At 39.2% G+C, this 12924-nt stretch overlaps 2 protein-coding genes across 5 annotated transcripts; both read left to right on the forward strand.

Annotated features, from left to right (window-relative positions):
- Nucleotides 1-494: 494 nt before the first annotated feature.
- LOC307015431 (uncharacterized protein) lies at nt 495-6001 on the forward strand. 4 transcript variants are annotated; one of them, XM_079644032.1, is made up of 4 exons: nt 495-755; nt 4253-4351; nt 4504-4630; nt 5309-6001. In XM_079644032.1, exons 2-4 carry the CDS (start codon nt 4261-4263, stop codon nt 5589-5591), a joined length of 501 nt encoding a protein of 166 aa, XP_079500158.1. In that variant the 5' UTR covers nt 495-755; nt 4253-4260; the 3' UTR covers nt 5592-6001. The 4 variants fall into 4 exon arrangements, with proteins under 4 accessions (XP_079500158.1, XP_079500156.1, XP_079500157.1 ...); XM_079644030.1 differs by having other exon boundaries at nt 501-755; nt 4501-4630; XM_079644031.1 differs by having other exon boundaries at nt 503-756; nt 4258-4351.
- A 2692-nt stretch (nt 6002-8693) lies between these two features.
- Nucleotides 8694-11343, forward strand: LOC307015429 (immunoglobulin lambda-1 light chain-like). The gene is made up of 4 exons (XM_079644025.1): nt 8694-8777; nt 8870-9192; nt 10016-10049; nt 10819-11343. Exons 1-4 carry the CDS (start codon nt 8738-8740, stop codon nt 11142-11144), a joined length of 723 nt encoding a protein of 240 aa, XP_079500151.1. The 5' UTR covers nt 8694-8737; the 3' UTR covers nt 11145-11343.
- The last annotated feature ends 1581 nt before the right edge of the window (nt 11344-12924 follow it).

The raw sequence follows: 12924 nt of genomic DNA on the forward strand, positions 1-12924 counted from the left end.
TCCTCCATCAGCATTTCGATCATTGCCACATAAATTATCTCGGCGCATCAGGGATTAATGTCAAACCGATTGAACTGATGCAGTAAATCATACAGCAGTTTATTTGAATTAGGGATATGTCAGCAGTTTTGTTGTGAGAGAATCTCGGGGCTGTATATTTACACCGTTTCATATTTATTCAGTCAAATATTTAAAAAAAGAGGTTTCTTTTTCTCTTATTCTCAGTTTCATCAAGTGCATGTGTGTCTCCGGGTTTTGATCTTCCCTGACAGTTAAAGGGACCATTGCGTCAGACCAGATGTTGAGCAGATTGTATTACAGTAGGCAGTAAGAATGCTATATTTGACACGTACAGCTACATCAAACACTTCCTCAGGATTAGAGTTTAGGGAGTGCAGTTGCCCTAAACCACACACAGCTACAAGACATGCAAAGGATAAAGGAAGCATAAATAGGAGATTATCAGGACCCCCCCCCCCATTCAGGGTCTATGGGTTATTTATCATTGTAGCAGATCCAGAGGTCTGCAAGACACATCGGAAAAGTGTAAAGCATGTGTGTCTTCATTGCTCCACTGGAGTGGGTGGGAGCAGGTGGGGGAACGGCTCTGGAAGACGAGGGAGGCCGTTATAAGTGAGCGCTACCCAGGTCATGTTCTCTCAGTGTGTCCCTGTTGAAGGACTGTAGCACAGAGTGTGATCTCCTGCTGTTCTTTGCTGTTGACTGGAAAAGACCCCTGCACTACTTCACAGAAAGGTATAGTAAAACCCAAACAAGAGACATTCTAAGTGTAGGTCGATCAAAGTAGAATTATTTTTTCTCAAATTATGCTCAGAATATGTACGTGGACAAATACTTTTTTTTTCTTCTAGGACTAAAACAAAATAGGTTGATCATTTGCAGATTCAGTTGAATATGTTATAAGTACAAGTCATTTTTTATCAAAAGATTCTTTTGAAATGTGTGTTACATACATTTTCTGGGGTGGAGGATGTGCTCAGATAGTTAAAAGTAGAAAAATAAAGTCGTAGAATGCTCCATTAACCCTCCTATTGTCTTTGTCCCCCCCCCCCTTACTTTGGTGTTCACGGTCAAATTTGACCGGTCCTGTTTTAACTGCTATTACATTAAGACAAAAACCATTAATCATCACCAAATTTCAGAGCATCTTGGAGGTTTTTTTCTACATTTATGCTTAAACTTGCTTGAAAATTACAATTAAAAAAGTGAATGTAGGATTTGATATGTTTTACGAGACATAAGGGCAGGAATTCAGAGGGAAAGGAGCAATTTTGAGCTCTGCTCTTAAAAACGGCTTTTTTTTAAGGTCATAATGTGAAACGCGTCATATTACATAACAAAGGGTAAACATCTCCGCTCTCTGACCGCGGGTATAGTTAGTAGTTACGTTGAGTTGAGCAGTTGTGTTTTAGTGAGCTGGTATTTTTCGGTAGTTTTACATTGTATTTCACCATTTGTAATCATGGTGCAGTATTGTGTTTGTGCAGGTTGCACAAATACCAGCCTGTCAGGACATCGAGTCCAGTTTCCCTCACGGGAAAAGGACCGGAGCTAGCGTTGGTTCCTGGGTGCGTTGTGCATCCACCGGCAGCACATACTCTCCACAGCTTTATCGGGAAACCGTATTACATCTCTCTCCCCCCCCTTCGCTGCTCTCTCTCCGTCTCCCCTCCGGTACACGGCACCGTAAGACGTAGTGTGGAGTTGCATTAGGTAACGCGTTTGTTTCCCCCTGTCTGTGTTGTTTGTGTGTGCGTGGTGGCTGTCACTCGTGGCTTCCGGCTCAACCTCCACTCACCTGCTGCAATCAGCTGTGAACCCTCCCCGACTACACACCTGCTTTCCATCAAGCCATTTACAACGGCATATCAACGGAGGCTCCACAACCTTTCTCCGCCAGATCGTCAAGTATCAGCCGTATCTCGCGTCTCCCCTCCGGTACACAGCACCGTAGTGTGGAGTTGCATTAGGTAACGCGAGATACGGCTGATACTTGCGCATTAGTTTCTGTTATGGATCAGTATCAACAGTCCTGCCAGTAACGTTACTATATTATCAATGCTACTTTAGTAAGCTGTGTCCCAATTCAGCGGCCGCATCCTCCTGAGGATGCATTCGGAGACCGCATACGTCACTTCCGCCAAACGAAGGCTGTCCCAATTTTAAAAAAAGACAAGACTCCTCCGAATGCGGCCCGCAAATGCAGCCTTCTTTCCCCAGATTTAGAGGATACATCTGATGTACACTCCGCGGTGTACCATATCCCAGGATGCAACGGGTGACGGTGACGAATGAGTTAAAAAAAAAATATATGGCTTGTAACGTCCCATCAACGGCTACAACGGTTTCAGCTGGATTCGTTTTTAAATGTACCCACCCAAATAGTAAACGACATGAAAGAAAAGTAAACCTATTTAATTTGTGTATTTAAATATACGGGCAATTGGAGATCTCTTCTTTATATTACATACATAAAATAATATGAATTGAAAATATTTCTAAACCCTGTTTGGTTTTCATATTGTTGGGATTCATTATAAAGCTAATTTATTTATTTAACTGCTTTTGTTATACAAATCTTACCGCAACAATTTTGTTTTGATAGGGAGGAGCAGACTGCGCAATTTATCCAGATGCGCGGGGAGAATGAAGCCCTCTTCACGGGGGCCTGTTGCGACCTCGGGAAAATAATTTAAACATATTATATAACACCAAAATAAGTACAGCTAGATCTGACTCCATATTGAACAGTTTTGAAAACAGTTTTGAAAACAGTTTGAAAACAGTTTGAAACTATTTTGCCTAGTGTAAGAAATTATTACCGGCACTTGTGACTGCAGCTGGTTGCTAGGTGACGGGGGCGGCAAAATGTAGGGGTAACTGCCGGTGACGTACAAGGACATGCTCCGTAGACCGTCTCATTTCGCAGTGGTCCTCCGCGGACTGCGAGGACCCAGCCTCTGAATTGGGACACAGCGATAGCCTGATATATGATAGCTAACTTCACAATGTTGTGATGTGACCGAGCTCAATTTATCTCCGATGGCCGTTATTTATTCTAATCCTTGGCTGCTCCTGGTCTCTTGGACGCCTAGCAGGCTCATAATTATAAGGTTGTGGTCCGTCATTATGCATTCGAATATTCATGTTCAACTTCTTCTGTGTCTTCTTTGTCGAAACTAGCATTGGGATCCATGTTTATTAATACGTTACACCGGCCGCTCTCCCCCTTGTTTCCCCCATGTTACGTCACACGCGGGAGGTCACGTGCCGAGGCTTTTTTATGCGAAAGTGAACCTTTTTCTTACAAAAACGAAGCCAGATGTCACTGTAGTGTATATTTCTGTATATTTTTTTGAAAATCTAGTGTATTCATCATTTTCCTACACATTTATTCACAGGTGTCTTTAACCTGGAAGTTGCTCTTTAACACCCTTAAAAAAAAAAACTGCAGTAAATATACAAAGAGTAGACACACTGAACATGTATTGCGTGTGCCAGGTGTGATCCATGTGGGGGGATGGGCACATAAGAGCGGGAAATGTATCAAATTGTTCTGTGTGTGTGTTTGTGTGTGCCAGGTGTGATTCACATGGGGGGATGGGCACATAAGGGGGGGGGACACATCTAGAATGTGTGTGTGTGTGTGTTTGTGTGCGTGCGTGGGTGTCTGTGAGAGAGAGAGAGTTATTAAAATAGCCCAATTGCTTTTACAAGAAATAAACACGGGAACAGCCAAATTCATTTCGGGTGTTACAAAGTTGACTAAATCATCCAAAATGGAATGAAAGTGGTGATCAGCAATTTGATATGTTCAATTGTCTACTGTGAAGGATATCATAAAGCCTTAATGCAATCAAATGTAAAACTAAAACGTTATGATTGATGGAAGTAGTAAATCCATCAGATTTGACCCGAAGACAACAGGAGGGTTAATGTCACTCAAAATAAAAGTACTTATAATGCAGAAGTGTAATATTATTGTGTATTGAGTATTGTGCGTGGGTATATATGATTATTTATAGCTCAGGGTAGATTACAAGTTTAGTGCTGCAGATTATACAAGCATTTCAGTGTTTCTTTTGTGTTTTAATAAAATGTAACTTATAACTATAAATGGTAAACACATAAACGTAATTGAGTGGATGCACATATTTGGATTCCACCACTGCTTTCATACCTGTTTCCCAATAGAATGCAAACCTTGTATTTTTTTATTTTGAATTTTGTTGATAGGTGATGATGAAGAGGATTGTGGTAATGCTCTGCATGATCTTAACATGCAGAGCTCAGACATGGAAGCAGGAAACCTCACGTTGGGACTCTAAAGGTCAGGGAAAGTCTGTGGTCAATTTCGGTTTTCCTCAATTTGTGAATCCTAAATAAAGTATTGTTTAAAAATAAGAAACACTCAAATGAAGATTCTGTTTGGAAAGATCAGGATGAATATTATCTCCTCCTCTACATTTCTGTCTTCAGCAGGACACACCAATGGCAAGACTTGCTCCAATTTGACCCAGGTACTGGACAACTGGAAATATGCCATTTTAACCCAAGTGAAAGATCTGCTGATCAATGACCACGCTTCAGTCCTGCCTGAATACAACAGGTGGGTCACAACGGCTTCTCACTTTAAATTGTATTGCTGGTATGCTCAAACAAGATCAAGAAGAGAACATGTTGAGTAAGAGTGAGAATAACAACAGTCAGTGATGTCAGTGTGCTTTTAATGGTTTGCAATTGTGGGTAATAATAAATTATATAACTTGCCTTGCTCTGCGCATGACAACTGAACTATCAGAGCAAGTAAGTGATCCCATCCACACAAAGCCAACTCAACTTTGTAAATGACCTCACTATGGAGAATGTGCCAATGGGAAATGTTTCAACTGTAGATGTTTTGTGTATTGTGTAATATTTTGTTCTGATAAGTTCAGTGTTTTGGCTTTGGGACATGATACTAACAACTAGTAACGGACATTCCTGATCAACCATATCAGATGCAGTGCTTACTGCACGTGTCCTTTCCTAAACTATATTTTCAGATTCTTTAAAAGGGACTTCCGTTCTTTATGTCTGCTATCCTGATGTTTCTGCATGTGGTGGGGCTGCTCCTGCTTAACAACATGTTGTGACTTTAAGCTCATGAGCTCTTGTCTTGGTTATGTATTGCAATTAAACAATGTTCCTATTTCATGTCAGCTCATGAAAACATTGGCAAAGCTCATTCAAATAATGAAACCATTTGCTCTCTTGTACTTTCCTAAATGCCTCTACATGTGTCCAGGATCCAGCCTCTGTCCGAGGCCCTGGGAGACCTCTACAGGCAGTTCAACTCTCTGAAAGACGAGCTGGGTAGACTCACCTCAAAGTTTGACAGTGTGGAGGGTTTTGTGGACGACCTCAAGCAGGGCAGGTTTGCTCTGCCTCAGCGTCCCGTACAGAGGGTTCCCCCCGGTGTCGGACTGAGATCTCCACTGCGAGCACAGAGGAGGCCTCCTTACAGGGCGACGGTCCAGGAGCCCACCACCCTTGTCAGAGCGAGGAGAAGAGGGCCACAGAGACCTTAGACCCTTCAGTGTGGATGTTTCACAATAATTCATATCTTTTATATATTCTTCACATAAGGAGATGATACGTTTGTATAATATGAAGTCATGCTCTTGTGATGCATTGTGTAGAAAAAATAGGTTTTAATTAATTAAACGTATATTACCTTTCCCGACAAAGTCACCTTTAACCACAAGATGGCAGCATTCACTCACATTATATTAGCTGTCATTATTGTATTAATAACTGGACAGAAAGAACATGATGCCTAAAAATGTAATCTAACGTTGTGATGTATAATCGGGTAAGAATAATTATTTGATTATGATTTTATTTACCCAGATTATTATTAAAAATAGATTAATTTGCAACATGTTTTGACTTGACTTGATACATTGTAAAAGGACATAAAGGACTTATTTAGCATTTACATGTTTCTCTTTGACTCTAGTTGTATAAAGCATTGTGTCATTTATTCACACTCACAGTCCAGTGTTGTGGAAGTTGCCATGCAAGATGCCGGCCTAACCTCTGGAAACCATTTGTTCTTTATCAGTTTTAAGGCCACATGTTGCGCTGAAGAGATGTGTGCTGGGGTCGTGTTAGCTGTTGCCAATATGAAGTTCCTGAAAGTTAGGCCATATGGCTTTGATTTGTTTTCCTCTCTGTAGGAGCCTGTTTCTCCTACCTATTCTAAAATGAGTTCTAAATGGACCAAAGTATAATCAAGATTCAAGGTTATTTCTGACAAGATGAAGACCTTTGAAGAGAAAAACAGTTCCTTTGTTCATCGTTACTTTGAACTTCACTTTTCAAAAAGCAGTGATGAAAATATTAAGTTCAGGTATTTTTTACATAATTTAGATTTGTCTTTTATTTTGGATACTGCAAGAATTTACAGATGAACACTGAGAGCTAATTACAATCCATTATGAAGATTTCAAAACAAAACCTTATTTTTAATGAAAAAGGTAACTTCATGCAAAACTTTACAGTTCTGATAAAATCAGCTACTGAGTTTTAATGCTCCGTCAGTCAAGCATCACCTCTCTACTCCTCCCTCTCTTCCGTCCCAGGATGCACCTGTAGGCCTCGTCTCCTTATTTATAGCTCCATGTAAATGAAGAGGTCAAGTGTCAGCTCTGTGTAAAGTAGTGAAACTTCTCTAACTGAAATACATTGATAGTTTCATTGTTAACATTTGGTTATTCACAGTTTACTTCTAAATGTACAGTCAGTTTAGTTTAAGATCCTGTAGCAGATGTATGTTGTTGACTCATTATCAAAACGTTTAAAATAATGAATACAACTTTAACGTATAAATCCAATCTTTATTAACCAATGAAAGACATGTATTTAAACTGTTATTTTTGTACATTGCGTTAATGTGTGCATATCCCAACATTTGGCCTAAGCTACATAATTGTACTTCAATATTTCAATATTAACACAATTAATGAATTAAACTATTTTCCCTCCACAAAAGATAAGTAATACACAATAGTGAAAAGTATACAGATTGTCCCAAAGCTCCTCCTCCTGTCAGCCACTCTCAGTTTCAGTGTTCAAGTATTAAATGGCTCCTCCAGCTCCTCCTCTCCTCATCCTCCAAACCCTCTCCTCTGTCAGCAGTGAGCTCACTTTCTTAGTTCCAAGACCCTCCTCACACACTGACACCATGCTGGGGACCCTCTGCACTCTCATCACTGCTCTAACATGTAAGCAGGCTGACTGACTGCAGCTCTGACCTCATGTTGGATTCATCAGTCTGTGTGTTTCTCTTGACTCCATGTCCTCTTGTTGTTTCCAGGTGTGAGTGGTGTGACGGTGGTGACACAGAAGCCTGTAGTGACGGTGAGGAAAGGAGAGCCAGCCTCCATGGACTGTAACCTGGGGACTGTTACTAACAGTGTTGCTAGCTGGTACAAACAGATTCCTGGAGGAGTCCCTCAGTTTATTTTATATTTTCATCACAGCTATAGCGCTCCAACCTATGGCTCTGGCTTCTCCTCTCCAAAGTTCACATCTAATCATCAGTCTACATCAGATTATCGTTTGATCATCAGCAATGTGGAGGAGGGAGACTCAGCAGTCTATTACTGTCAGACATGGGACAGCTCTGCTAATGAGGGGGTATCACAGTGATTTACACCGTGACAAAAACCTCCTCACAAGAACTTCTGCTTTTTCAGTCTCTGACACATCTGATAACAGAGACATCTAAATTTAGTCACACCCTATTTGCAATAATTTGTTAAAAATAATGTAATGTTCTTAGTGGATTAATTTGCACAATGACAAATGAAATTACATAAGTATTTGTTACCTTTCATACACTCTTTACAAATAACATTTGTATGAATGAAGCTATAAATCACAGGAAGTTAAATCTACTGAGATCCATTATATCTGACATGTTTGCATACTTTTTGGACTTAAATGCCACCGTTTCTTGCCACATCATTTCTTCCACCAATAGAAGACCTTCAGGTTTGAAAACACAAAATGTGACCATTATTAAATTAAATAAATGCCCTGGTGCAAAGAGTCTCATGACTTTTACACGTCCAGCTGCAACAAAAGAGACGGGAAACATGAATGCGGTGACACACCCCAATGTCATATAATACACAGTGTGGAGATAACATACTGTAGCTGATTGATATTCAGCTAAAGCACACCTAAAAGACAACGCTTAATTCAACACAAATTAGGCAAAGATTTTGTATTTGTTTGAAAGTCAGATCGTATTATTAGGTAACATGTATTTTCCTGTGGGATTATCATTCAAACATGTGAGGGTGCAAACCTTTTTCCTACGTGATAAATGGGATTGTGTGCCATCAAATAAAATAGAGATGTAATCAGGATATCCATCTCACCGGAGTGAATAATACTCGAGCAAAGGACATTAACAGACTTCCAAACCCATAATCCTTACATTAACATAATGAGATTGCTGGTCAAATTCAACGCCACAACGAAAGTCACATCGAAAAAAAATATCTTAGTTTGAAAGTGAATGAAATCAGTGCTGAGTGTAGAAACTCCTCCTCCTGCACTTCTCCTCTCTCAGTGTGTTTATAAGCTTCAGTCTCTCTTCTCCTCTCACTCTGCTCACCTCTCAGCTGGACAGTAAGGGACGTTTACAGCACACACTGACACCATGCTGGGGACCCTCTGCACTCTCATCACTGCTCTAACATGTAAGCAGGCTGACTGACTGCAGCTCTGACCTCATGTTGGATTCATCAGTCTGTGTGTTTCTCTTGACTCCATGTCCTCTTGTTGTTTCCAGGTGTGAGTGGTGTGACGGTGGTGACACAGAAGCCTGTAGTGACGGTGAGGAAAGGAGAGACAGCCTCCATGGACTGTAACCTGGGGACTGTTACTAACAGTGCTGCTCGCTGGTATAAACAGATTCCTGGAGGAGTCCCTCAGTTTGTACTGAAGTTTTATCACAGCGATAGCGCTCCAACCTATGGCTCTGGCTTCTCCTCTCCAAAGTTCACATCTAATCATCAGTCTACATCAGATTATCGTTTGATCATCAGCAATGTGGAGGAGGGAGACTCAGCAGTCTATCACTGTCAAACATGGGACAGCTCTGCTAAAGAGAACGTATCACAGTGATTTACACCGTGACAAAAACCTCCTCACAAGAACTTCTGCTTTTTCAGTCTCTGACACATCTGATAACAGAGCCTTCAAACAACTCAGTGTCCCACACCATGTGCAATAACCTGTTTAAAAACATTTAAAGGATTTTACCAGATTCATTTTAACAATAATTTATAAATGTATCCATACCTTTAATAAATGCTTTAATAATGAAAATACGAATAAATAAATATGCCATATAGCATCATCCATAATACATGAAAAATAATTCAGGCTTTTAAATCCACTTTATCTTGCCAAATAATATCTTATAATAAAATAAAATGCACATAATCTGGGTTTAATACACAAAATACAGTAACAGTGACGGCACTTTAATGAGTCCTGTTTCCTGAGGCCCTGAAGAAACCTGACACACAATATTGAAAAAGTAACATCACTACATGCACATCATGAAATCTAGATGCAGGCAATCAATAAACTACATTATATTTTAAATCAGTTTGTATAATTCGGGAAGATGTTTGTTTGTAGGGATTAACATTGAAACATTTGAAGATACAATCATTTTCCATTCTGTTACGTTCACAAATAAAGATGAAAGTGAAGATAAATATGAACTGATACATTGATAGTGTGGTTTATAAGTGTATTAGACGATGAATTAAAATGGAGATAAATTCCTAATCTCTATCTGGCGGAAGTTAAAAAGGAGATGTTGACAGTGAAAGTTGCTCTCAGCAGGATGTTTCAGTTCCACTCCCCTCATCAGTGAGAGTCAGGAGGTTTTTGTACAGCCATGTATACAAACTGAATCACTGTGGTATTCGGACAAGGCACCAAGCTGATTGTGACAAGTAAGTACTTTCTAACTCATCGTGAAACAGGATATATTTGATGTTTCTCTTATGTATGAAGAGCAATAATCATTGTTTGTGTTGCTCACTGTTTTAAACCATAAGAATGTTTTTCATTAAATAACAGACTGGTTTTTAGATCTTCATGCCTAGCTGTGTAATTGAAATGAAATGCTCACAATGTTTTACATATTTTCTACAAACATTTTAAAACAATTTGATGGTTGAGGGAATTTTACCAGATTTGAACAGTTTTAACATTTATGAACTATATTTAAAATGAAGGCTCATTAGATGTGCATTAAAGTCATTCCTGAATGTGTGTGATTAGTCTGAAGTTTAAGGATAATTTTAAATACCCCTGAATAATATTGTAGCTATATGGGATTGGTATTTTTCTCTCTTTGGTGGTTAGATACATACAAACAAAGCAGAGTTACTATTGATACACCATCATATTTCACAATGAATGAAATTAGTATTTTACAAATGTGAATACAGGATAAAATCTTTAAAAGGGACATTATTCATTGATTAAAAGGATTCTGAATAAATAAAAAAATATGTATTGCGTTGTGTTTGATAGATTTATTTTAAAAGGAACAGTGCTCATATAAGTCAAGACTTATATGTTTCTCTTTTACCAATGCTTAACTTTTTGAAATTGCTTGTTATAATATAAACTCATATAATAAATGATTCTGTTACGGTCATGCTTTGTATAAATGGTTTGATTAGTATTTGATGGAAGCTCTCCATGTGTTTTCAGGCTCCAGCCTCCCTCCTCCTGTCCTCACAGTCTTCCCTCCGTCCAGTGCTGAGCTCCAGGCCAACAAAGCCTCTCTGCTGTGTCTGTCCAGTCAGTCTGTGCCTTTTGCAGATGTGAGCTGGTTGTCTGCTGGGAGTCCAGTGAGCAGTGGGATCTCTAGCAGCACCGCTGCTCAGCAACCCGACAAGACTTTTAAAATCAGCAGCTATCTGTCCGTCCAGACGTCAGACTGGAACATGGATAAGGTTTACACATGTAAAGTGACTCAGGGCTCCCAGACTTCAGAGCAAAACATCAAGAAGTCCGAGTGTCCCGCTGAGCAATAGTAGAGGAGCACAATGACCATTTAGTGTCTGCTGCTTTATTGTGTGTGCTGTTTGGTCATCACCAGCTTTACATGTGAGAGAACATGTGTCTGTAGGCTTGTGTTAAAGTTGTGACAGTTACGTGGAGGTGTTGTATCAGCTTTGCTAATGATTTAAATGTTTTTCAACATGTTCAATTAAAACGCATTTCATAAAAACATTCTATTGCTTCTTTATTTTTTGTTAGTGATCATGGCAGTCAAGAATACACAGATGGTATCTTTATATCTCACTTTTAGTTAAATCTTTGTCAAGAAAATGTGCTTAAAATTCGATCATGATATAAACATATTTAAGAAAATAATTTTAAGTGTGATAAAGGATAAAATAGAGAAAAACGTAACTAATATGTATTTTTATGATATTCAAATCAGATAAAATCAGCAACTGAAAGTGACTTTTCATCCTCTGTCAGTCAAGCATCACCTCTCTAATCCTCCGTTCCTTCCTTCCCAGGATGCACCTGCAGCCCTCCTCTTCTTTCTAATAGCTTTATGTAAATGTAGAGTTCAAGTAACAGCTTTCTGTCAAATAACAGTAAACTGTCAGTGACTGGAAACACAGATATTTGACCTTCTATGTGAATTATATATGTCTGCAGAGTATTCTTTTATATCCTTCATGGATTTATACTAATCCAAGGAAGTTAATTTCATGAAAAAAATGCCCCATCAGAAAGAGACTCAGTGTCTGTTGTAATTCTACACTTTAGTTATATCAAGTTAGATTGTCTCATTCATTCAAAGAGCTTTTGGATTTTTTGCACTCTCATCTAGCTACAGTTTAACCTTCTAGTTTGAGAAGGTTAAACTTCAATCATGTATTCATTTTCTTCACAACTTGAACATTTTTTCACATGGACTCAACTTGCCTTAGTAAGTTATCAGTTGAAAAATGAAAGAAAAGAAAAAGGCGGGAGGTTAGAGAGCTACAGAAAAAAAGATCTGCTTCCGCATTTGAGTTTAAAGAAACCTCCTCTTTAAACTGAATGCTAGGTTGAAGAGTGGATATGATCAACTTGTTATATCCTGAAGATATGTCATGTTTTAACCCGGACTAAAGTAAAGACACATTTTGATATAAATGAGAGGACTACTACTCATCTTTGATTTCAGCTGCACTGTAAGGGTTATCAAACTAGGCTCTGATACCATAATGCTATTTATGATAATGCTCCCTGTGTCGGAAAATAAAAGTATAAACTTCTATAAGACTTTGATAAGACTTCCCTAAGTCTGTGGAAAAAATATATATCCGCCACAACTGCCACCACAAGCACTGTCACACCAAGAACTGCATGTAGATGGGCACGCACTCGCTGGCCCAGGGGACCCCCTGAATCTAGAAGGTATCGATCAGGAAGCGAATGATGAGGATAACGACAGCGAGGGGGGACATGAACAGACCTGAAGACTCAGACAGGAGGACAAAGAGAGACAAAGAAATGACAGCTGTAAATCGCGAGGGTTCCCATATTTTCTTAAACATCAAATTCAATTCTTGGACTTTTCAGTCCCAATTACTGTAACACGTATGCTACTGTTACAACTAGCAAGCTTTAAATGAACATGTCAATAAAGACAGGTGTGACTTGTAAAGATAAGTCAAATCACTTCTAGTTCTATTCCTGGCAAAAATATTATTTTATATATATCAACAATCGCACCAACAGCTGTCTCCTTCTCACCAAGCTGCCTTCTGATGGTCTTGTAGCCAATCCCAGCCTTTTGCAGGTCTACTA

The sequence above is a fragment of the Notothenia rossii genome, assembly GCF_949606895.1.
Source record: "Notothenia rossii genome assembly, chromosome: 8".
In the NCBI taxonomy this organism is placed as follows: domain Eukaryota; kingdom Metazoa; phylum Chordata; class Actinopteri; order Perciformes; family Nototheniidae; genus Notothenia; species Notothenia rossii.

Excerpts from the sequence above, each read along its gene's own strand:
- LOC307015429 (XM_079644025.1), top strand. The coding sequence starts at position 8,738 with ATGCTGGGGACCCTCTGCACTCTCATCACTGCTCTAACAT. Across the intron at positions 8,778-8,869 it reads TCTCATCACTGCTCTAACAT|GTGTGAGTGGTGTGACGGTG; the intron begins GTAAGCAGGCTG and ends TGTTGTTTCCAG. Across the intron at positions 10,050-10,818 it reads CACCAAGCTGATTGTGACAA|GCTCCAGCCTCCCTCCTCCT; the intron begins GTAAGTACTTTC and ends ATGTGTTTTCAG.
- LOC307015431 (XM_079644030.1), top strand. The coding sequence starts at position 4,261 with ATGATGAAGAGGATTGTGGTAATGCTCTGCATGATCTTAACATGCAGA. Across the intron at positions 4,352-4,500 it reads CTCACGTTGGGACTCTAAAG|CAGGACACACCAATGGCAAG; the intron begins GTCAGGGAAAGT and ends TTCTGTCTTCAG. Across the intron at positions 4,631-5,308 it reads GTCCTGCCTGAATACAACAG|GATCCAGCCTCTGTCCGAGG; the intron begins GTGGGTCACAAC and ends ACATGTGTCCAG.